This window comes from Miscanthus floridulus, chromosome 8 (genome assembly GCF_019320115.1).
Source record: "Miscanthus floridulus cultivar M001 chromosome 8, ASM1932011v1, whole genome shotgun sequence".
Taxonomy (NCBI): domain Eukaryota; kingdom Viridiplantae; phylum Streptophyta; class Magnoliopsida; order Poales; family Poaceae; genus Miscanthus; species Miscanthus floridulus.
The window spans coordinates 224,344,945-224,370,467 of NC_089587.1; the positions used below are offsets into that span (position 1 = coordinate 224,344,945).

The window sequence follows — 25,523 nt, forward strand, 5'->3', positions numbered from 1 at the left end:
TCATCTCTTCTACACCATTTTGTTGAGGAGTGTATGGAGTCGAGAACTCATGCTTGATGCCTTCTTCATCAAGAAACTCCTCAACTTGGGTGTTCTTGGATTCGATCTCATTATCGCTTCTCATTTTCTTGATGGGGAGACCAAACTCCTTTTGAGCTCTTCTAACAAAAGTCTTCACTTTGTCTCTAACTTGACACTTATCAAACAAGAAAAATACCCAAGTGAAATGGAAATAATCATCAACAATAACAAGACCATATTTGTTACCCCTGATACTTAGGTAGGCGACCGGTCTAAAGAGATCCATGTGTATGAGCTCCAATGGTTGCATCGTGGTCATGATGCTCTTTGGTAGGTGAGGTACGCCAACTTGCTTTCTGGCTTGACAAGCACTACATATCCTATCTTTCTCAAGGTGAACATTTGTTAGCCTAAGGATGTGTTCATCCTTTTGAAGTCTGGCCAAGTTCCTCATCCCAACATGGGCAAGTCAGTGATGCCAAAGCCACCCCGTGCTAGATTTGGCCACTAAACAAGTCTCAAGATTAGCTTTACTTTTGTTGAAATCAACCAAGTAAGGCTTGTTCTTTAATTGACCCGTAAAGACAATAGAGGAATCCTCCCTTCGAAATACTTCCACGCCCTTATCTGATAAGAGATAATTGTAGCCCATCTCACACAATTGAGAAACGGACAATAAATTGTAACTCAATGAATCAACATGTAATACCTTTGTAATTGAATGCTCAAGGGTTATAGCAACTTTACCGAGACCAATCACATCCCCCTTTGAATTTTCTCCAAAGACAATATTTTCATTTGAGTGCGTCATCGGGGAATACGATGAGAACATACTCCTTTCTTCGGTCATATGATTTATACATCCACTATCAAGCACTCAACTTGATCCATCGGAGGAGTATGCCTACAAAATAGATTTAGTTGCTTGATTTAGGTCCCTAATTTGACTTGGGGCCTTGCATGTTAGAAACAAGAATCTTAGGAACCTAAATAGAAGTATTCCTATATATGTTGGTTTCCTTTCCAACATATTTGGCAACCACTTTTTCACTGCTGTTGTTCCTTAAAACAAAACATGAAGTCAAGCTTTATCAAGGTGGTTGAAACTTTGGTTGGTAGGCATACCTATTCATAGTACCCCACACTAATTCCTTTGGCTTCTGTTGAACCTATTTTTGCTGGGACACCTTCTACTTAGGCTTAGTTTGATCAGGAGCAGAATTGGTAGTCTTTCCATTTTTGCAGGGAGCGACACAGCTGGCCTTCACTACAGCACTACCGCTCTAGACCATGGTATTGCCACTGTCTGTGCAGGCTGATCTATACCAACTCTTTCCTTTCTCTTAAACTTGACATACTCATAGCCATTTATGATATTTCTTCCATTTATCTTGGCTCCTGCAGTGTGCCCAAGCCCATGCTTAATTGAGGGGTGTCTTCCTTGCTTGAATTGAAGCACTTTTGAATCATTTGTCTTCTTATCACTTACTTGAGACTTACCACTCAAGCAGCCTTTGCCAATCATCTCATTGAGTCTAGCAATTTCTTTTCTCATTGCCTCCATGTTTACAAGGTTAGTGGAATAAGCATTCAAATCAATATTATAACATTTTCCACAACCTTGACTAGTGGAGGTAGTAGAGGCATCCTTTGCCTTAGAGGGATGTGAGTTGCTATCCCAAAGAATGTTATATTGCAGCTCAAGTTCTTTGTGCTTTTCATCTAAGTCACAATACTTTTTCTTGAGAGCAATATTTTCTTTCTTTGTGATAGCATGGTCCTCTTGTTCTTTGGCCAAGGCCTTGCTCAAGGATTCCACCTCATTTCTCTCTAATGCAAGAGTTTTCTTGCTAGCAATGTAGAGATCCTCTTATTGGATAAGAGTTTTCTCTCTAGATTCTAGCTCGGCTTGGACACTCTCTAAGTCCTCTATTAGTTTAGTGATGAATAATTTGGTCTTTCCATCCAAATTTTTAGTTATCATATTTATTTCTTCATCACTAGATTCATCGTCACTAGAGCTATCACTAATATCACTACTAGAGATATCACTAGGAGGTGGAGGTGGAGGAGCTTTGACCTTGGATTTAGATTTTACCTTCTCACCCTTTGCCATAAGATAAATGTGAGGGGAGTAGTAGTCATCATTGGATATGTTGATGAATAGTCTTGGTGAAGAAGATGGCTCATGGATAGCAATGGTTGCAACTTTCTCATCTTCTTCTCTTGATCTTTTAATAGATGAATCCCATTCATGCCCAATGTGAGCTTCTCCCATATTTTTCTTACTCTTTCTCCGGTCGGCCTTGTTGTCCTTCTCCTTTTTATACTTGTTCTCCTTGATCTCATGTGGGCACTTGGCAATGAAGTGATCGGTGCTTCCATAATTATAGCATGTCCTCTTCTTCTTGTTTGGAAACTTTCTCTTTACTATGTTGTACCCTTGCTTCTTTAGCCCCTTGTGATACCTCTTCATAAAGAGAGCAACATCATCAACTTTCTCATATTGAGCATCATCATTTTCACTTTCACTTGAAGATAATGTGGTCTCTACTCTTTCTTGAACTTGCTTGCTTACTTTGGGCTTGCTAGTTGAAGCTTGTTGGTTGATCTTGGACTTGCTTGTAGAGCCTTGCTTGTTTGATTTGTTGGCCTTGAGAGCTACATCTTTGATCTTGATGCCCTCTAACTTTGCTTGGAATTCTCTAAATTTCTTCCTCTCATTTGCTTCTTCTCTTTGCATGTCAATGGTCAAGATCCTCCTAAGTACATCATTTGGTGTGAAGTACTCAAACGTCTTCTTGTCTCTAATTAGAGTGACTACGGTCTCATTTCTAGATGAATAAGCTTCCAACATAATCTTGACAACTTTATGATCATCTAGCACATCACAACCATAGCCTCTAATCTTTCCCACCATTGTCATCAACCTATCAAACATCTCTTGTTGCCCTTCTCCATCCGAGATAACAAATCGGTTGAGCTTGAACATCACAAATCAATTCTTGCCTTTCTCACTTTGTCAACCCCTTCATGTGCAAGATGCAAAGTATCCTAAATTTGCTTGGCAACATCCACACCAATCACTCTCTTGTACTCATCACCATCCAAGGCACTAAGTAGCACACTAGTAGCTTGACCGTTGAGGTGGATGATTCTTATTTCTTCCATGGTTGGATTCTTAGGATCAACCGGTGGCTCAACTCTATTACAAACAACCTCCCAAATGCTGGGATAAAGACCTATAAGATAGGCTCTCATCAAGTGCTTCTACTTGGCAAAATTAGTCCCATCGAAATGAGATAACTTACCCATGGGCACATTGATGAAATACTTGCGATCATGGTTAGTCATAGACATAGAAGAATAGTTAAAGGATACGGTGGCATATTTGTTGTCATCATTCTTCTTGCCCTTTCCTTTCTTGTCCTTCTTGCTATGCACTTGGTAGGACTCATCATCATCATCATCTTCGGAGCTGCTAGATAGCTCACTTGAAGATGCATTGGAGGCGTTTGCTTCTTGTTCATCTTCTTTTTCTTCTAGCTTCTCTCTTGAGTCTTCTTTCCTCTTTTCTTGCTTTCTTCTCTTCTAACCGCTGCTACTCCTTTCTCTTCTTCTCTCTTGCTTCTCTTTTCTCTTTTATAGCTAGCCTTCTTCTTCTTTCTTCTTCATTATGAGTTTTTTCGGCATCGGTTGCCTCTAGCTGTGGGAGCGTGGAGTTGCTCGTTGTAGAGGTGCTAAACTCGCTGTTGTCGGTGTCATGCAGCCCAACGTCCTCCAGATCGACGTTGATAGGCTTCACAACACCGGATCCTCCCCTAGGCTTCATACCTCATGCAGTGAAGCACACACGAGGTAACCTAGCTCTGATACCACTTGTAGGATCTCTAGTACGCCTAGAGGGGGCGAATAGGTCTGTAAAAATTCAACTCAAACTAAAGTCAAATTCATCAGTGACACTGCTGCTCTGTGAGCGTGGCATTGCCGCACTTGCATGAGAGATTAGTTCATAATTCAAAATCTACCAAACAAAATTTAGATCAGGTATATTTCTTAGCTTCCTGCAGGGTAGTAGATCACAAATCAATAGCTAAAAGTGGTGGGAACACCACACACAAGTTGATCAGCCTCAAACTCTAGAAATCACCTCACCAACAATATGTCATGCAAGTAATATAAATCAAGCACAAGTGACACAATGATTTATCCCATGGTTTGGCTCATCACCAAGGCTTACCTACCTCCATGTTGTTGAGGTTAGCCACTAAGGCTTAAAGCTTTCCAGCCCTTCCTCATTCTCAAGTCAAGAGATTTAACTCGTGAGATGAGGGGTGAGTTTACTACCTTCGAGAGATGGTTACAAACCTCCCGGAGCTAACACACAAGTTGGCAAGCTCCACAGGCGACGCTCTAGCCGGCTAGGAGCCAAGCTTCAAGAGTACACACAACCATTAGCCAAAACATGAACTAAGTGCTCTTTAGAGTTTGGGAGTCACTGGAGATGCTCTCTAATCAAGTTTTAGACCCTTTTCCCCAAGGATTGATGTGAAAATCAATGGATTTACTTAGGGGCTTGAGGTCAACAATGGAGTGAGAGAGCGAGAGAGCTCCTACTCTATTTTGTGCGTGCTAAAGTGAGGAAGAAGAGAGCAGGTTGCTTACCGTTGGGAAGGAAGGAGAAAGATATATATATATATATATATATATATATATATATATATATATATATATATATATATATATATATATATATATATATATATATATATATATATATATATATATATACCACCCAGCCCCCAACGGTTACTTCAAATCGTAGATAGCCATTGGTGAAGAAAGGGAAAGGTATATATACCCCCTAGCCCTCAATGGACACCACAACCAAGGGGTTGTGCGAGACGAAGCCCGCGGCCTTGAGGTCGGACAAGATGGATCCCGCGACCCTAGGGTCGGACGAGGTGGATCCCGTGACCTTGGGGTCGGGCGAGCCGGATCCTGCACCTAAGGGGTCGGGCGAGCCGGATCCTGCACCTAAGGGGTCAGGCGAGATGGAACCCATGACCAAGGGGTTGGGCGAGCCGGATCCCACACCCAAGGGGTCAGGCAAGATGGAGCTCGCACCCACGCAAGACAGCAAGGGTAACAGTGAAGTGCAGACTGTCTTGGCTATGAATCTGAGGATGCTTGTGGTTGTTTGAGCACTTGATAGTATATATTAGCTTAAGCATTATGTCCCCCTTTATAGTACGACTTTTTCTACACTCAAATTCAAGATATAAAAGAATCTTAAATCTCTTTTGAGTTTGAAGTCAACTATATTTATAATTGGGGGCTCCTCCGTTTTATGTAGCATCCTCGAATATAAATTCCCTACTGGTCATCTCGATAAATCTCATTAGTTCTCTAATTACGTGGTCATTATCACCAAAACCCACAATTAAGGCTTGATTACACTTTCATAGCTAATGGCAAGTAGGTTTTATTTGGTCCTGTTTAGATCCATTAGGAGCTAATAGTTTATATCTAATATTAGCTGCTATTAACTAGTTTGGTCTAAATTATTAGTTAGATCTGTTTGGATCCAAGAAGCTAATTATTAACATCTAAGAGTATCTCCTAGAGACTCTCTATGGCCCCGTTCGTTTTGCTGAAAAAACAAGCCGAAACACTGTTTCGGCTGATTTATTGTAAGAAAAAAATATTGTTCCGGCTAAAAAAATAAGCTGAAAATGGATTATAAGAGAAGCGAACATGGCATATATCCTTCTTAAATGTTAGGAATTAAGATTTTAATGAAAAACTAGCCTCCAACAGCTTATCTAAATGGTTATTCAAATATAACCATCTTTTATTTTGGATTTTTCGCTAGCCAAAAATAAAAGATGAGAATGACTCTATAGAGTGTGCATGAGATATAGAAAAACTGTTGGAGAGTGAAAAGATATAGAAAATAATTTTTATGCAAATGACTCTCTAATTGATGATTTAGAGAGTGGGATTTAGAAAGGTTATTGGAGATGCTCTAACTATTAGCCCTATCTATATTGACGCAAACAGGGTCTTAGTAGACCTATTTAAATCATCATCAGCACATTTATTCTAAATTATAAGATGTCTTAGCTTTTCTAACTTTAATATATATGTTGGGTTCCTAAACTCGGGGTCCCTCGGGGACTAGCTTCCACGCCAAGGCTCGACCCAAGAGCCTAAATACAATAGGCCAGAAGGACGACCCAGTCGTCGATCGGAAGGTCTAGACCGAAAGGAGCGGCGCCTGCTCGTTGACCCCTTGGGCCCACCACTCTGATTGGAGCACTCGCTTCGGCCTCCAGCCGCCTCCGAATGCCCTCTCCGATCAGAAGGCCTGGCCCAAAGCGCTACTTCTGACTTTGATCCCGCATCCCTCTGACCGGGGCTCGTAGGAACCCTGCTCACCGCTCTTCTCCAACCGGCACACTCAGAGCCGACTGGAGCCATCCAACCGGGGACGCCAGCTCGGTAGGAACCAGAAGACGTGCGGAGAAAGGCAAGGCAAGGCTCACAAGTCAAAACCACTATACTAGGGACCATACCCTGCACGGAACAGTATTATAGGCGCCGATATCTCCCTCTACAGTATTGTAGGGGCCGCTAAAACTCCATACGGTAAGGCCCTCCACATGCCTCTGGGCATCAATAGCGATTTGGGCACCAGGATTTACCATACCGAGTGAACATAGCGAGACTCCTCACATGCCTCTAGGCGTCAAACAGTATTTGTAGGTACCGACGTCCACCATCCCTGAAAAAGGCAGCACGACCTCCCGTATGCATCTGACATTCTATAGTGACATCAATAGTGTTATAGGCGCCTACCATTATCTAGTACCCGCCAATGTGGGCAACAAGGCTCGGTAGGCATGGACAACAAGGCTCGGTAGCATACGCACCCTTTCCCTCTCACTGGTAAAGTTGTCCCCTTCATCTATAAAAGGGGGTGCGCTTCCTCCAACAAAGGAGACTGATTCCAGTAGGCTAGAGTTCCTTAGATCGATAGCTCACAACCATAGAACCACTAGGTTCAGATCTCAAGCATCCGCTTGAACACTTAGCTCATAGCGAAGTTTCTGTCACTCTCGGCCCTTCCGACCGGAGCCGATCGGACTTGTACACCCCATCTTTCTACTTCCCATTTGTAACCCCACTGCAAACTTCGAGCACCTGGGCTCAGGAATAAAGTCACCGACCGACCTCAACTAGACGTAGGGCATGTTGCCTGAACCAGTATAAATCATGTGTCATTGAGTGCTAGGCCACCTTCGATCACAACGTACAGCAAAACTACAAATATTTACTAGTTGGTCATATTCTGCACCAATAGTTGGCGCCGTCCGTGGGGAAGACGCTGTATGTTCAACACTTTTTGGTCATCGGATGGCCCACTTTTCTGCCACCCTCGCCGTGGTGGGCTCGGGCGATACGATTCGCTTCGGCTCGCTGGAGTTTCTCGCACTCTCACCCGCTGGGATGTAGGTTCCACCCATCTTCGAGCCATCCTAGGCCTTCCTCTTCGGAAGCCTAGAATTTGTCGCCGACCAGCTCGGTGTACTCCACCTTTGTGAGAAGGCTCATGACCCAGCACTCATCGGAGGGACGTCCTCCATCGACTTTAGGACACGCGACTTCAACGACGTGACATCTACACTTCATTCCGAGCAAACTCTCTGCCCAAACCCCACTGTAAGTAATATGCGTACTACTGTTCACCTTTATTTACTATCTCCCACCCATCACCCAGAGGGAATGTACCGCCCACACTACAAACACCGTACGATCGGTTCCACTATGGCCCCACGTCCTCCATGGATGCATACGCTCGAGGGCTCCGAAGGATCCCAGCACCTTCCCCCCTCATGTCTAAATTCGTGGGAATGGCAGGCTGCGTTCCTGCCGTTTCCCACAAACTCCCGGATGACGAGGGCGAGAGCGACGGTTCCAGCATCAGTGACATGGCACCCCACCACCGTTCGTCCTATGAGTGCGCTATGGCGGACGCTCCGGAATAGCCACCGATAGTTGTGGAGTCTACGCAAACTCACACCCCTCTAGACCCACGTGCGGGGCCCTTATGTCTGCCTAAGCACACGCCGTGGAATTACGACAATGACAACAGAACCAGCCACTGCCTGTGCCGACACAGTCAGTGCGACACGTTGCACCCTATGTGCTTGGCCCGATGGGTGGCGCCTGGGGTCGCGCCCATCAGGTCCAACACGACATCATGAACGAGGGGAGCGATCTCCCACAATTTGCCCGGGCTAGCCAGAACATCGCTGCTACGGCAATCCTTCTGCGCGGTGTTCCTGGGCCCGTCGACCCCCAGCAACGCACAGTCTACTAGAACCTCTAGGTTCTGGTAGAAGCCGTTGCCGTCCAACAGGTGGAAAGCTCCACATCGCGACTCCAACCCGCGCCCTCTCTCCCCATCAAGGGAGCAGGGACGCGCTGGACAGGTCACTCCATCTACTCGCCGCTACAACAGTCAGGCGTAGCTCGAGAAGCGGCAATCATGCCACGATCCAACCCGGCGCCCGCTCCACACCAACCGCCGGTACATGAGCAGCTCGATCCGCACCAGGATGCTCATAGCATCATCAGCAACTGGCATCGGGCCCGACACGATGGTGATCTCCGCCGAACGGTAGCAGCCGACATGGATCTCGGCTGACCATCGAGGGGAGCGGTGAAACGTGCCCCAGGCACGATCATCGGCTTGACGACCGGAGCCCTAGCCCTGAGGGCCCAAGGCCATGAGCCTTCAGCCGGTGCATCCAGAGAGCGCCATTCCCACAGCGTTTTCGACCACCCGCCAACATCACCAAATACACCGAGGAGACAAACCCAGACATTTGGCTTGAAGACTTCCAACTCGCCTGTCGGGGTGGAGGAGTGGATGATGACTATTTCAACATTCAATACCTTCCCATTTGTGTGGGCAAACATGTTCGGGCATGGCTTGAATTCCTTCCGCACGATAGTATCCACAACTGGACAGACCTCAAGAGGGCCTTTATTGGGAATTTCCAGGGGACGTACGTCTGCCTGGGAAACTCCTGGGACCTCAAGAGCTGCCAACAAGAGCCCAACGAGTCCCTATAGGATTACATCCATAGGTTCTCCCAATGATGCAACTCCCTCCCAGATGTCATCGACATAGACGTCATCAGCGTGTTCCTCTCTAGGACGAACTGCAAGTCCTTGATCCACAAGCTGGGCTGTTTAAAACCCCATGCCACCCGTGACCTGCTCGACGTTGCCACCAACCATGCCTCTAGCAAGGAGGCGGTCGAAGCGGTCTTCAGCAGAGGCCGGGACAAGGTCAAAGCCAAGTGCACGGACCCAGATGAAGGCCCCTCCACGCAGAGGGGCAAGAAAAACAAAAAAGATCAACGCCGATCGCATGGCCAAGCAGCCCCAACAGGGACTACCTGACCACTTCAACAAACTCATGGACGATGCATGCACCAACCACGCCTACCCCATCAAGCACCTCTACAAGGAATGCAAGCTCCTCAAATACTTCCTTCGACAGGCCGGTGGGCCAAAGGAGGGAGACAGCAAAGGGGCGGCAGCCAAGAAGGGGGGCACAACAGGTAAGGATGGAGACGGCTTCCCCGAGCTTGAGGAGTGCATCATGATCTTCGGTGGATCCGACATCGTCTGGTCCAAGCACCAGCACAAGGTTCGCTATAGAGAGGCATGTGCCACCGAGACGGCCATCCCCTCCTTCCTCAGCTGGTTGGAATCTCCGATCACCTTTGATCAGAGGGATCATCCCTCCCACGTCGTGAGACCGAGATGCTACCCGCTCATCGTCAACCCCATCATCCGCAAGAAGCGCCTTACCAAGGTGCTGATGGATGGAGGCAGCAGCCTTAACATCCTATATGTCGACACCCTCGATGCCATGCGCATCCCCTGATTAGAGCTCTGCCTGATGGGCTCCCTCTTTCATGGGGTAATCCTGGGGGCATAGGCATACCTGCTCGGACAAATTGATCTATCCATCACGTTCGGCAGCTGGGCCAACTTCCGCTCAGAGATCCTCACCTTCGAGGTGGTGGACTTTCCAGGGTCCTACCATGTCATCTTGGGGCGGCCATGCTATGCAAGGTTCATGGTGATCCCCAACTACACCTACCTCAAGCTAAAGATGCCGGGACCAAACGGCGTCATCACCATGAGTAGCGCCTTTTCGCACGCCCTCACGTGCGACCGCGAGCACTACGAGCTCGCCACCGTGGTCGTCAACTCGTCTGAGCTCCCGCAGCTCAGGGAGTCATCGGCTCTAGTAGTCCCAGACTGCAACAAACCAACTTCCTCGATGCCCTTCCATCCGCTTGAAGAAACCAAGGCGGTAGGAATCGACCCCACTGACCCAACCAAGACGGTTCGGATCGGGACCCAGCTCCCGACCAAATAGGAATGCAAGCCCATCGACTTCCTGCGCGACAATCGCGATGTCTTCGCATGGCAGCCCTCTGACATGCCGGGGATACCGCGGGAGGTCACCGAGCATGCATTACACCTTATCCTAGGCTCAAAGCCCACCAAACAATGTCTGCGTTGCTTCAACGATGAGAGGCGCAGGGCCATAGGCGAAGAAATCACCAAGCTCCTGGCAGCGGGATTCATCAGAGAGGTCTTCCACTCTGACTGGCTCACTAATCCCATCCTTGTTAGGAAAAAGATAGGAAAGTAGAGAATGTGCATTGATTATACTGGACTCAACAAAGCATGTCCGAAGGATCACTTTCCTTTACCGCACATAGACCAGATAATCGACTCCACCTCGGGTTACGAGATCCTCTCCTTTTTGGATGCCTACTCAGGCTACCACCAGATCATGATGAAAGAATCCAATCAGCTCGCAACCTTGTTCATCACCCCGCATGGTTCGTACTGCTACGTGACCATGCCCTTCGGCCTGAAGAACGCTAGCGCCACCTACCAAAGGTGCATGCAGCAATGCTTCGCCGACAAAATCGACCCACCTGGTCGGCCCGATCAGACCAAACGATCGAAACCAACAATCGGCGTCTATGTTGATGACATAGTGGCCAAAATGGCTCAAGCTTGTAACCTGATCGCGAACTTGGTCGCGACATTCGCAAACCTCCAAAGGTTTAACATCAAGCTGAACCCTAAAAAATGTGTTTTTGGGGTTTCAAAGGGGAAGCTACTCGAATACATCGTATCTGAGCGCAGCATCGAGGCCAACCTCGAAAAGATCACGACCATCTCCAACATGGGCCCCATACACAATGTCAAGGGCATACAAAGGCTCACTGGCTGTATAGCTACCCTGAGCCGCTTTATCTCCTGGCTCAGTGAGTGGGGGATGCCACTCTACAAGCTCCTCAAAAGGATGGACGCCTTCGTCTAGACGGAGGAAGCCCAGTAGGCTCTCAAAAGCCTCAAAACATCCCTAACATCAGCCCCAATCCTCGTCGCTCCCAAACGGGGAGAACCCCTCCTCCTTTACATCGCGACAAGTAACCATGTGGTGAGTGCCGCCCTGGTTGTCGAAAGGGAGGAGCCGGGACACCAGCTCAAGATATAGTGACCCATATACTTCATTGGAGAAGTACTTACCAACCCCAAGGTCCAGTAACTCTAGGTGCAGAAACTCCTATACGATGTACTAATGGCAACCAGGAAACTCCTGCACTACTTCACCGACCACGAAGTTAAAGTCGTCACTTCATACCCACTCAGAGACATCATCTGCAACCATGATGCAGCAGGATGAATCTCCAAGTGGGCGCTTGAACTCATGGGCCATGAAATCAGGTATACCCCTCGCACCGCTATTAAGTCTCAAGCTCTCGCAGACTTTGTCGCCGAATGGACGGAGGTCCAGCTACCGACCCCGGACGTCACCCATGAGTACTGGACAATGTACTTCGATGGGTCAGTAAGGGCACCCGGCTCAGGAGCTGGAGTGGTTCTAATCTCCCTGGATGGAAGTGGGCTCCGCTATGCCATCCGCCTCCACTTTTTGTCTTCAAACAATGCCACGGGATATGAGGCCCTTATCAATGGACTATGCATCGCCATTGAGCCCGGAGCTACGTGACTCTACGTTCGTGGTGACTCGGAACTAGTCGTTGATCAGGTCATGAAGGAGTCCTCCTACAAAAGCCCCCTCATAACAGCATACTGCCAGGAGGTGCGTAAACTCGAGGACAAATTCTAGGGGATTGAGCTACATCACGTCCCTCGAAGGGACAATGATGCCGCCGATTTCCTCGCAAAACTGTCCGCCAGGCGAGATCCATCCCCGAGCGGGGTCTTCATCAACGACATCCACGAGTCGTTCGCTTGCATCCTGGAAAGTCCGATCTAGGCACACCCTGACGCCTAGCCAGTGCCCAGGGTCTCCGACCCTGATGCTCGGTCCGTGCTCAGGGGTTTTGACCCCAGCGTCAAGCCAGCGCTCGGGGGCTCTGATCCCAACACCTCTATGATGACATCACCCATGAACGTCGCCATGCTAGCACTCGATCAAAATGACTGGAGAGTACCGTTAGTCATCTACCTCCTCGAGGAGGTTAGCCCGCTCAAAAGGACTGAAGCCCGATGGATTGCTCGACGTGCCAAGACCTTCGTCGTGCTTGGTGATGAGCTCTACAAACGGAGCCCATCAAGGGTACTCATGAAGTGTATCCCCTCCAACCAATGGAGGCAGCTCCTCCTCAAGGTCCATGCTGGCATTTGCGGGCATCACATGGCCCCAAGGTCGCTGGTCGAAAAAGCCTCCCGTCAAGGTTTTTACTGGCCCACCCCACTATGAGATGTGGAGGAGGTCGTCCACAGGTGTGATGGATGCCAGTTCTCCGCTCGGCAAACCCATTTGCCGGCACAAGAGCTCCAAACCATCCCCATCACCTGGCCGTTTGCGATCTAGGGCCGTGACATGGTAGGACCCCTCAAAAAGGCCTAGGTGGTTTCACTCACCTACTCGTAGCGGTCGACAAATTCACCAAGTGGATAGAGGCCAAACCCATCACCAACATCCAGTCGGAAGAGGCAGTCAAATTCTTCCTCGACATCATCTACCAGTTCGGTGTTCCTAACTATATCATCACTGACCATGGGACTAACTTCACTAAAAGAAAGTTCCTAAACTTCAACGACGGATATGGTATCAGGATCGACTGGGCTTTGGCCAGACATCCATGAACTAATGGTCTGGTCAAATGTGCCAATGGCATGGTCCTCCAAGGACTTAAGTCACGCATCTTCAACCGACTCAACAAGTATGCTAGGCGATGGGTTGCAGAGGTCCCAGCAATCCTCTGGAGCCTAAGAATGACCCCAAACCGATCCACGGGGTTCACACCCTTCTTCCTGGCCTACGGAGCTAAGGCAGTGTTGCCCTCCGACATCGACCATGGCGCACCAAGAGTGAAGGCTTTCGGCCGTGACCGAGCCACAGAGGCTCAACAAGACGCGGTCAACCTACTCGAAGAGGCCCGCAAAATGACCGTCATTTGCTCCGCTCGCTACCAACAAACTCTCCGTAGGTACCACAAAAGAAAGATCAGGGGAAGGATACTCAAAGTCGACGATCTCGTACTCCGAAGGATCCAATCAACGAAGGAAAAACATAAGCTCTCTCCACCATGGGAAGGGCCCTATATGGTGATTGAAGTAATTCGACCGGGCACCTACCGACTGGAGGACAACAATGGCAATGCTCTCACCAACACTTGGAACATTGAACAGCTACGTCATTTTCCCCCTAAATTGAGTCTAACCACCTTTTCTTTTTACTATCACATAATAAACAACTTTGTCCCCAAACAGAAACACATTCCATGTCTTTGATTACCCTACGTAACTCTGTTCTTACTCCCAACCGAACACACCCCGCCTTTCCCTATGGATACGAGCAGCTGAGCCCCACGGGCCACGCCCTGGACTCCCAAGCTCGCACCCTACGGGACAAACGTGCAGGTACGAGAGTGAGGGGATAAAAACAAAGATTATGCTAGGATATAAATAGAGAATGGATATCGTGGTTCTATCACAAGGGCAGTACTGATGTATTCATTGATACAAAAAAACTATTCACACAGGGACTCACCCACAAACTTAACTTTTACATTTTCTACTACTGCAAATACTACTACGACCGCAAGGGATCCGCTCCCTCAGATTCGGCAAGCGCAACGGGTACCTCAAGGGCATCACACCCATAGATGCTTAGTAGAAGAACATGGAGCTCCTAACCTTCTCATGCAATCAAGGCAGCTCCTGGGTAGGGGCACAGCCACCAAGGTCATCAAGGTCCCGCTCGGATATTTCCGACTGAAGCTTTCCGAACCCCGTCACTCAGGTCATCAAGGTGAGCATGTGTTCATTAATACAAAAACTATTCACACAAGGGCTCACCCACGATTGATGAGCATAGGTCCCGGTCGGACATTTTCGACTAAAGCTCTCTGAACCCCGTCACTTAAGCCATCAAGGTGAGCAGTACCGAACCCCTCTATTTCTTTATAAATCATTTCATACATCCATACGCGCATCTCATTCCATACGCCTATGCCTCCCGAATGATTTGGGCCCTGAACCGCCTAGGGGCTCAGGAACTAAGCATCGCACGTGCAGCGAAATGCATCAGAATGCTCCGTGTTGCGTCACGAAGCGGCGGTTGCCTCATTCGACTTGAGTAACCAACAGAGCCAGGGGAGAAAACCGTAGATGAGCACCGTGTGGCCCTCGTCTGGTCTGGTGGACTGGGTCATCTCAACCTTTTTGTTCGATCCTGAACCTCTCGCCAGGCACACATAATCTCCATCGAGGGGAGGCCGTTAGGCCACCCGGGTCGGTCTTCGGAACGACCTAGGCATCTGCCGGGTTGTAGGTAAAGGAGTAGTGGAAAGTCACAAGAGGGCTATGTCGACCCCATCATGAATGACAGACCCATATTCCGCTCGATCACACCCGTTAGCGAACTCACCGAGCTAGTCTTAGAGCCCAAGTGATCAGGACAAGCGACGAAACTCAACCCCTCTAGTTGTGAGGAACCGGATGGGGTAACACACACAACTCACATCGACCCCCACGAAGGCCCGACAGGGCTTGGGGGCTCAAGACAAATGCCAAGGAAGCGACCTCGAACTCGCCAGATCCACGACTCTAACTCGCCTGGTCCCACGGTGCGCACCGACGCCAGGATCCACGAGCACCGCCTCGTCCGATCTTTAACTAACTAACTACGCTTCGTCTGTGCTCCAAAAACCCTGGGACCACGACCCCAAACTCATGTCGATAGGATCTATGACATCCGGCTATGCTTGGGACCGCGACTCTGAACTCGCGTAATGGCTTCACTTCCGACTACGCTCCAAAAAATCCAGGGACCGCGACTCCGAACTCGCGTAACGACTTCACTTCCGACTATGCTCCAAAATTCTAGGGACCGCAACTCCAAACTCGCATGAAAACTAACTAAACTAACTACCTTGGCCGCCCAGGCTATGTCGAGGCTGGGATCCACGACTCTGACCCGCTCGGTCCCACGACGCGCACCGACGCCAGGACCCATAGTCTCGGTCTCGTCCGACCCCTAAACTAACTATTTAGAAACCATGGCACACATCGACGCTAGGGTTTGTCCAAACTAACTCCCTCACCCAATCCTACGGCGTGCATCGACGCTAGGATCAGTGAGCTCTCTCACGACTGAACTAACTCCCTCACTCGATCCCACGGCGCCCATCGACGCCAGGATCAGTGAGCTCTGTCTCGTCCAAAACTAACTGCCTCACCCGATCCCATGACGCACATCGACACCAGGATTAGTGAGCTCTATCTCGTTTGGAACTAACCCCCTCACATGATCCCACGGCGCGTATCGATGCCAGGATCAGTAAGCTTTGTCTTGTCCAAAACTAACTACCTTACCTGATCCCACGGCGCGTATCGATGCCAGGATCAGTGAGCTTTGTATCATCCAAAACCCTTGACTGACTCCCTCGCTCGATCCCATGGTGCGCACCCACGCTGGGATCCACAAGCTCCCTCTCACCCAATCTCTCAAAACAAACTAAAAAACCACCTCGGCTGCACAACGACGCCTCGGGCGACAAAATTCCGTCTCAGACTAAAAACACGCACACACGCCCACTAGAACAACACCCCCAGACGGTTCTGCCCGAACCACCCGGGGGCTACACCCGCGGGTGCGCTCGTGCGCACCCGTCGGCAAGACAAAAATCCCCCAAACGATTCAACCTGAATCGCCCGAGGGCTCGGGGGCTTCTGTCGGGTTCATAAACCTAGGGTCCCTCGGGAACTAGCTTCCGCGCCAAGGCTCGGCCCAAGAGCCTAAATACAACAGGCCGAAAGGACGGCCCAGTCGCCGACCGAAAGGTCTGGACCGAAAGGAGCGGTGCCCGCTCGTTGACCCCTTAGGCCCACCACTCTGATCGGAGCACTTGCTTCGGCCTCGAGCCGCCTCCGAACGCCCTCTCCGATCAGAAGGCCTGGCCCAAAGCGCTACTTCTGACTCCGACCCCGCGTCCTTCCAACCGAGGCTCGTAGGAACCCTGCTCGCCGCTCTTCTCCGTCCGGCGCACTTAGAGCCGACTAGAGCCATCCGATCGGGGACGCCCGCTCGGTAGGAACCAGAAGACGTGCGGAGAAAGGCAAGGCAAGGTTCATAAGTCAAAACCACTGTACCAGGGACCATACCCTGCACGGAACAGTATTGTAGGCACCGACATCTCCCTCTACAGTATTGTAGGGGCCGCTAAAACTCCATACGGTAAGGCCCTCCACGTGCCTCTGGGCATCAATAGCGGTATGGGCGCTAGGATTTACTGTACCGGGTGAACATATCGTGACTCCTCACATGCCTCTAGGCGTTAAACAGTATTTGCAGGTACTAACGTCCACTATCCCTGAAAAAGGCAGCACGACCTTCCGTATGCTCTGACATTCTATAGTGACATCAACAGTGTTGTAGGCGCCTACCATTATCTGGCACCCGCCGGTGTGGGCAACAAGGCTCGGTAGGCGTGGACAACAAGGCTCGGTAGCATACGCACCATTTCCCTCTCACTTATAAAGTCGTCCCCTTCATCTATAAAAGGGGTACGCTTCCTCCAACAAAAGAGACCGATTTCAGTAGGCTAGAGTTCCTTAGATCGATAGCTCACAACCACAGAACCACCAGGTTCAGACCTCAAGCATCCGCTTGAACACTTAACTCATAGCGAAGTTCCTGTCACTCTTGGCCCTTCCGACCAGACCTCTTGTACACCCCATCTTTCTACTTCCCATTTGTAATCCCACTGCAAACTTCGAGCACCTAGGCTCAGGAATAAAGTCATCGACCGACCCCGACTGGACATAGGGCACGTTGCCTGAACCAGTATAAATCCTGTATCATTGAGTGCTAGACCACCTCTGATCACAACGTATAGCAAAACTACAAATATTTACTAGTTGGTCACATTCTGCACCGACAATATACTTAGATATATATGTCTAGATATTTAATGAAAGTAATGTATCTTGTAAAAACCAAAATATCTTATACTTCTAATTTAGAAGGAAAAGATTAATTATTAGTACTAGACTAATAGTGGATCGACACATGCTCATATTCATTCCTTGCGCCAAAACAACAACGCACTAATTTCTTTTGTTCATTTTTATATTATGATTAGTTTCATTCATTTAGTTAAATTAAATATCAACGAACTAAAGAATCCTATTTTTCATCATAGATAAATCTCCATCTCTATCTCTATCTCTTCTCTATCTCTATCTCTACCCCTATAATATACCACTTCAAATTATCCTACAACCACCAAACAAATCCCACCTCTACAGTCACGACCTAAACTACGTCCACCCCATAAAATACACACAGAAAAAAATAACATTAAAAACGTACGCACCAAATTAACTCTCACTCATTCTCTCTTCTTACTCTACCATATCCGATGGCCGATATTCTTTGGATCTCCCACTCCTGATCTCCCTGCTTCACCGCTCCACCCCACCCACGCGCGCAGACGCCGGTGCCTTCTCTTGCTTTTTCGTTCCCTCCTTCAACCCTCCGGTCCCGATCCACGCCGCCGCCCCAACCCAGGCCCCCGAGCTCGCCCTCTGCTTCACCACGCAACTCGCACCCGTTGTCGTCGAGGAGGGCGCCCCTAGTTCCGCCGTCGAACTCTCCTACCACCACATCAACCACGACCGGAACCCACTCCCCCACGGCATGCACCGCATCGCCGTCTCAGCCTACTTCGGCGACGGATGCAGCACAACGCGGCAACCGGCGACAGGCACCCGCCGAAGGCCGCCGCCGGTGCTTCGACCAAGCTGAAGGTGGCGACGATGAAGCTTGCAACTCGTACAGATAGACAAAATCAAAATTGACAGCGGTTACTTCGCACATGCCCAGATCTCCACCTCCAACTCCCGCACGTGAGCCCCTCCCTTGCGCCGCCGCCCGCCGCCCCATGGTCCGCCCCTAGGTGTGCCGCCCTAGATCCATCTTCCTCAGGTCCGACGAAGGCCGTCGCCCCCAGGCCGCCAGCGGCCGCGGCCCATCCCGTGCGCTGGCCTAGGCCGGCCGCTAGCAGCCAGCCGCCGGCCCTCCATGGCGTGACCCCAGGTCCACCGCAGTGGACGAGCCCCGCCCCAACCACTCCTCGCCCCAAGCCGGTGATGGAGAAGGTCGCTGTAGCGGCACTTGGGGAGATGGAGATCGGCTAAGCATCCTCCATGTTGCGCACGTCATCTTCAACGGTTAACAGCCGTGCGATTCTGCCTCCCCATTCAATAGCCCCCTCTAGATTAGGATTCTATGTATCCAATTTGTTTTCTCTGATTAGCCCGTGATGTAGTATTGGGGGCTCTAGTTTATTTTGTAGCCATTGAATGTTAGAATGTTGAATATTTCTTATTTTACCACTGTTTGCTTGACCACCTCCAAGATTGGATCCCTTGTCGATGTTCAGATAAACAAAGACCCAGAAGGCCTACGCATCTTCTACTGCTTGGTCCAGGTTTTAATCCTCAATCCTCCTAACCATTATATTGTTTTTTTATTCCTTGCCGTGCATTGTAGTTTTAGGTGCCAACAGTATTCAAATCATAATATATATAGTTGAGATGACAGTGATAGGTACTTGTTCATTTGTTTTCTTAAATTGAACTGAGCAAGCAGGTCACCAGGATGTTTATGGTAGGTTTTACGGATTCGATATTGTGATGTCACCCAGAATTATGATTATGTGGGTTCTTATGAATGGTTTTTTCCTACATCAATAAAACAATTCTACATTATTTCAGGAATTTGAACTCAATCGTTGCGCAAAGGTCTTCTCTCCATCTTTTGCGAGTTCTAGGCAAGTACTTGCAGCTACAACCCTGTTGACAGATACTACATTTCACACTCTGCCCCTGAAGTACTAATGGGCTTACCTGTATGGCTGTATATGAGTCAAAATCTATATCAGGCGTTTCACCTCTATCCAACAAGGTTCATCGTAGTGACCTGTCTCCTGCAAACTATGTCATTTCACCTCAATTTGTTGATTCAGTAAGTACTTCGATCAATTATTTTGTGCTTTTGATTGTTTCAATTGTTTCTCCCTTCATTGAATAATACTATAGTATTCCCTTCAATAATGAAAAAAGAAAATGTTGGATATCAACTTGTAACACGCCTTGATTTTTTTGAAAGGGTATGGATTTTTGCTGTTCACAAACATGTGAATGATGGTTTTTCCGATTCAAATTCATGCAGCTAAACCTGAAACTTTTCAGGCCTTTGGTCCATGTCCAGAAATATAGATATTCATATGTGTTGCTTTCATTCAGTCAGTCATTTGTATCTCACAAAGATGATTTGTCCTCTCATACCAACAAGGTACCCAATGGGGCACATGAAGCATTGATCTGATTGGTCAGACTGTACCCTTTAAATAGTGTGTGAGAATCAAGGAATGGGTAAGTATCATACCGCAAATAGTTGACAAGAATTCTTATAGGACTGGTTAGTAGCAACAAATTTTTCCAGTGGTCAAGGAACATTGCATATCTCTATTTTTTTCTACTGGTACATTACATAAGACTGCTGATTTCTTTTCAATCACTCTGATCTGATGCAAATAGCAAGTGATGGGCCACATATATTCTTCGATTTGTGATGGAACTCCACACTATCACATCACCATTAGTCAATTAGTACCAATCTAGATTCTTATTGCCATAGAAAATGGAACATAAATCCAACCATGACAGAAGCTGTATGGAATGTAGAGATGATTTGTTTTCTTTCGGATCTATCCTGTATTTATATTGCAGAAATGAGACAAGAAGTTAGGCAAAGTCATCCCTATTAGGTGCAACTGTATCCTGGCCGCAAACGGATTGTAGCTTGTATGCATAGATCATTACTCTTGGCTGATAACAGAGCACAAAAATAATGGAATAATAAGATGATTATATATTGCAGCTAACAGTTCTGTCTTCGTGCCTGAATCTGAAACTTAAGTTTGGAATCTGTAATTTGGTGAATTGTTTCATTTAGCTATAATACTTCTTGTATGGTTCTGAACTATGTCCATTTGCCTGCAGCTCCAAGAACCATACATTAGACAGGTGACAACAAATAAGCTTTGTCGTTGTCTCCATCGACGGAAGACATCTGAGCTACCAAGGAGACAATGTTGAAGGCTGAAATAGTTGCTACGAATTATCAAAAAATCATCAAATGTTTAGTGTAGTTTTGACGTGTTCTTGAGACATGTGCATTTGTATGTCTGTGATGTGATTCTCTGTTATTCTACTCTGAAGTCATCCATCATGCCACAAGAACTAATGGTTTGTGATGTCAGGAAAGCTGTCCTAATTGTTCAATTGCAACCTTGTAATTTTTCTTTTACATGAAAAAAATTGGTGCTTTACTCAGCTTCCTACCACTTTGGTTGTTTCTTAGAAAAAAAATATAGTTGTTTGATTGTTGTCCTGTACATCCCTGAAATGCTGCCGTTGCGTTAGCACGAGCATTATACTAGTAGTTTAGCGGTAGACCACTTGGAACTTGGTAATGCAAAATGAGATTTGTCATTTGTCCCATATTCTCCTCTGTCTTCTGACAAAAATAAAGTGGTCTAGCTGTCCCTTCCATGTGGGGCTACCTCGTGAACTGCAGCTGGGCCCAGCACCACGGGCCCACCTTAAAGCCTCCCGCTCAAACGATTTCGAAATTTGAAACACCCCTTCCCCTAAATCTCAAATCGATCAACCATTCCCAAATCCAAATCAAAGCGACCTTTCCTCTTGTCCCATCTCCCCCGGATCCCCCCAAACCCTAGCCCTGCATCGCCTCCCGCTATGTCCTCCCGCCTCAAGGATCGCGGCGGCGGCAGCGCCACGGCCGCGGCAACCCGCCCGCTCACCCCTAAGCCCTTCTCCATCTCGTCATCCGCCCGGCGGACGACCGCCGCCGCCGCCGGCGGCGGCGGGAAGGAGAACACCGCGTCCAAGCCGTCCAAGCCCACCTCGGCCGTGCGGTGGTCCACGTCGTCGCTCCCGCGGGCCAGCAGGATCCAAAGCTCGGTGGACTCCTCCAAGCTCGTCTCCACCCTCAGGGCTCCCGTGCTGCCGGGGAGGCCTTCCATCGGTAAGGATCCCGTGGTTGAGGCAGGCTTGCGACGGAGCGTCAGTGGTGGGATCAGGGCTTCTTCTGTAGACAAAGGGAGGAGGTCGGTTAGTGTTGTTGGATCCAGGGCCTCGGAGGCTAGGAGAGGGAGTGCTGGCGCTGGTGGTGATGACACTGGCAGAAGGGAGAGGTTTGATGCGAAGGTCAAGGGGCTGGGTGAGATCAGCAGGAGAAGAGATGACCTTGATGCCAAGGGGAAGCAGACTGGTGAGGTTGGCAGGAAAAGGGAGAGCTTTGATGCAAAGGCCAAGCAGATCGGTGGGAAAAGAGAGAGCTTTGTTGTGAATGTGTCGAAGCAATGTGATGAGATCAAAGGGAAAACAGATGCATTCGTGAGTAATATGAAGAAGCAATGTGAAGATGTTGGTGGGCGAAGAGAGGGCTCTGATTCGAAGGTAGAGGCAGGTGAAGAAATCAATATGAAGAAAGAGGGGCCCAATAAATTGGTGAAGGAGATGCATACCAAAAAAGCTGATTCAGGAGAAGCTTCTTCCAAATCCGTGGAATGTTGTGCCACCCAGAAGGATGATGAGATAGGCAACACTTCTGTCATCCCTGTTTTCACTGTCCATGTGGTGGATTCAAATCTTGTCCCTGATCCAATAAGGAAACAGCAAAAGAATAATGAAGAGGGCAGGAAGCAGGAAGAAAAGGGAAAATTGGCAGACAGGATAAGAGTTTTTGAGAAAGTGGCTGCAGGTGGGGATGGAGGGTCAGCAAAACCCGTGTCTGCTATGAACAGGTACCCAAGCAAACTTCATGAGAAACTAGCTGCACTGGAAGGGAGGGTTCAGAAGATTGCTACCGATATCAAGAAAACCAAAGAAATGCTCGATGAGAACAACCCGGACGAGCCAAAGCAAATCTTGTCAAATATTCAGAAGGAAATCACTTCCATTGAGAAGGCAATTTCTCATGTCAAGGATGATAATAAGATACAGCTGGGTACTGTAGATAGCAGTGAATGTGAGAGCTCTCACCCTGAAACAGCTGAAAAATGTACCATTACAAAGCCAGGTGACCTGAAGCAAGCTGGAAAAGGCTTGAATGCTGATGAGCTGGAGGCAAGGTTCTTTCCACACCACAAATTGTTGAGGGGTCGCATATCTTCGACTTCTACTCAACAGGAGTCATCTGTGGATATGAAGAAAGATTGTAATGGAAAAACAAGACCTGCTGCATCTAACCCTGACGATGATGAGAGCAGTATAGCCATGGAGTTTCTGGCTTCTTTAGATGGTGAAGAAAATGATTTCTTCAAGGATCATCAAGCTAAGAAATTGGAAAAGAATAAGATATGTGAAGTAGCAGATGCTACCGGCAAGACATCAAGTCAAGGTAGCTCAAAGAATCCAGTTGGTCCCAATCATAAGGAGGAAATTGAATTTCTTGCTACAGAGGAGCTAGAAGAATTTGATGAACAGGAAAACAAGTCCTCCATGATGTTACAGGAAGAAACTGAGGAGTCATGCAATAGTCAGTTATCAGGTATAGGAAACAAGTCTTCAACTGGTGGATGGTTTGTTTCAGAGGGGGAAGCTGTTCTTCTTGCTCATGGAGATGGCACATGCTCCTATTATGACATTGCAAACCATGAGGTATTTGGTTATTTTCTACCTACATTTGCTCTGTTTTCATTTTTAATTGACATTTTGTTAGATACCCTGAGTGCTCACTTCTTTCAACTGAACTTATGCAGTTCAAATCTGAGTATAAGCCTCCCAGCATGGTATCGAATAATATGTGGGGTGATTGCTGGTTGATTCGTGCCCCAGGTGTAGACGGATGTTCTGGTAGATATGTTGTTGCTGCATCAGCTGGGAACGCATTGGAGCCTGGGTTTTGCAGCTGGGATTACTATACCAGAGAAGTAAAATCATTTCATGTTGAGGAGGAAGCTTCTCAAGCTTTTGCTCCAACATCCAGGGCTATTCTTGGTGCTCTCTCTAATGTAGGTTCATCAAGATCCAGCTCCATGCTGTCAAATTCAGAAAGGCAGCAATGGTGGTATAAACCGTGCGGACCTCTCCTGCTTTCTACTGCTAGCAAGCAAAAGATGGTCACAGCTTATGATATACGTGATGGCGATCTTGTGATGAAATGGGAAGTTAGCAATCCAGTAATGGGAATGGAATACTCCAGCCCACTACAGTGGCGTAGCAGGGGGAAAGTAGTAATTGCTGGGAGCGAATCAATAGGGTTGTGGGATGTGAATTCACTTAACCCACAACCCTTGTTGTCTGTTGCTTCTGGTAAGAAAGTGTACTGCCTTCATGTGAATAACACTGATGCTGAGGTGGGCGGCGGAGTGCGTCAAAGGTAAATCAGTAAACCTTACATTACATCGAATGCACCAAGTATTAGGTGTATTAAAGACCCTATCAAGTTTACCTCAGCTTATGCTATTGAAACTCGAAATTTTTCTTCTTTTTAGTATCAACAGCTTTTAATATCTCGTCTTGCTGTTGATGAAGTATCTGATTATCTGAAAGAGATGTATAAAAATATATTCTGTGACATCTGCCCTGGTCAAATCATTTAACACCTGTTTGTGTGTGTGTGTGTGTGTGTTTGCAGGGTTAGTTCATCTGAGGTGGAAGGAAATGATGGTGTTTTCAGCACACAGGAAAGTGTTAATGTATTTGATTTTCGTGTACCTGCTGGCATTGGGCTTAAAATAGCAAGACATGGTGGCACAGCAAACTCAATCTTCTCACGTGGAGACGCAATATTTATCGGTAGCACAGAAGGAAGGCTGCAAATAAAAGGAGGGTTGAGATCACGAGTTCAGCAATACTCGTTGAGAAAGGGGAAACTTGTCACCACCTATGAGTTACCAGAATTCAACGCTCATATCCATCACTCTGCAATAACCCAGGTGTGGGGTGACTCAAATCTTGTCTTGGCTGCATGTGGTATGGGGCTGTTTGCCTTTGACACATTTAAGGAAGACATGCAGCCAACCTACAGCTTTGACCGTGGAAACACCATTGGAGTGAGAGAAGCTATTGGCCCTGATGATTTGTACTGTCCTACATTTGATTATTCATCATCAAGGGTTCTTCTTGTCTCAAGAGATCGTCCAGCACATTGGAGGTACTTGTAGGCTGTAGCTAGCTATTTAATGCTTATTTGTGTGCACTGTGTCAATGTGTGTCATGTAATATATGTACTTTATTTATGCTTCACATGTGGTGTGGTGTCATCTGCCGTGTCAAGCATCTTGCTTTCACTGTACTGGCAGATATCATCTAGTTTTTACCCCTGCAATTATAAATTATTCTCTCTTGTGTACCTTTTTTATTATTATTTTGTGCTTCGCATGTTTTTATGTTCTTTCTCGGCTCTCAGCTGAAACACTATTTATGGAAACATGGTTCAAATTCTGCTTTACGACCATATGTTTTCATGCAATATTTTTCAGTCATCAATTCCCAGATACATTCGTAACTTAATGATTGACAAAATTAAGATCTTGTTAGTCAATTAACATGCAACAGTTCTCAATCGACCAGTAAGTAAATCCACATCATCTTTCCTGACCAGAACGCCTCATGTTGTACCCTGGCGCCTCATTTACAATGCACCGTCTGAGCTTATTCCATCTTAAAATCTGCAACGTCTTGGTCTTGTGCAGTTATGCTCTCTGATTTTTTTTATTACCACTTAGACACCAATTCTTGCGCAAGCACTAGCAGGGACAGTGTATCCATTCCTGGAACTCTTCTGCCCCCCCCCCCCCCCCCCCCCCCCCCCC

General features: G+C 47.7%; 2 protein-coding genes across 2 annotated transcripts; both read left to right on the top strand.

The window, feature by feature from the left end:
- Positions 1-10,183: 10,183 nt before the first annotated feature.
- On the top strand, positions 10,184-10,489 carry LOC136470719 (uncharacterized). The gene has a single exon (XM_066468464.1). The coding sequence runs from the start codon at positions 10,184-10,186 to the stop codon at positions 10,487-10,489; it is 306 nt and encodes a 101-aa protein (XP_066324561.1).
- Positions 10,490-21,360: 10,871 nt separating this feature from the next.
- Positions 21,361-25,135, top strand: LOC136475157 (KIN14B-interacting protein At4g14310-like). Its single transcript, XM_066472712.1, has 3 exons — positions 21,361-23,364; positions 23,466-24,085; positions 24,344-25,135. The coding sequence occupies exons 1-3, from the start codon at positions 21,439-21,441 to the stop codon at positions 24,870-24,872; spliced, it is 3,075 nt and encodes a 1,024-aa protein (XP_066328809.1). The 5' UTR covers positions 21,361-21,438; the 3' UTR covers positions 24,873-25,135.
- Positions 25,136-25,523: the final 388 nt, after the last annotated feature.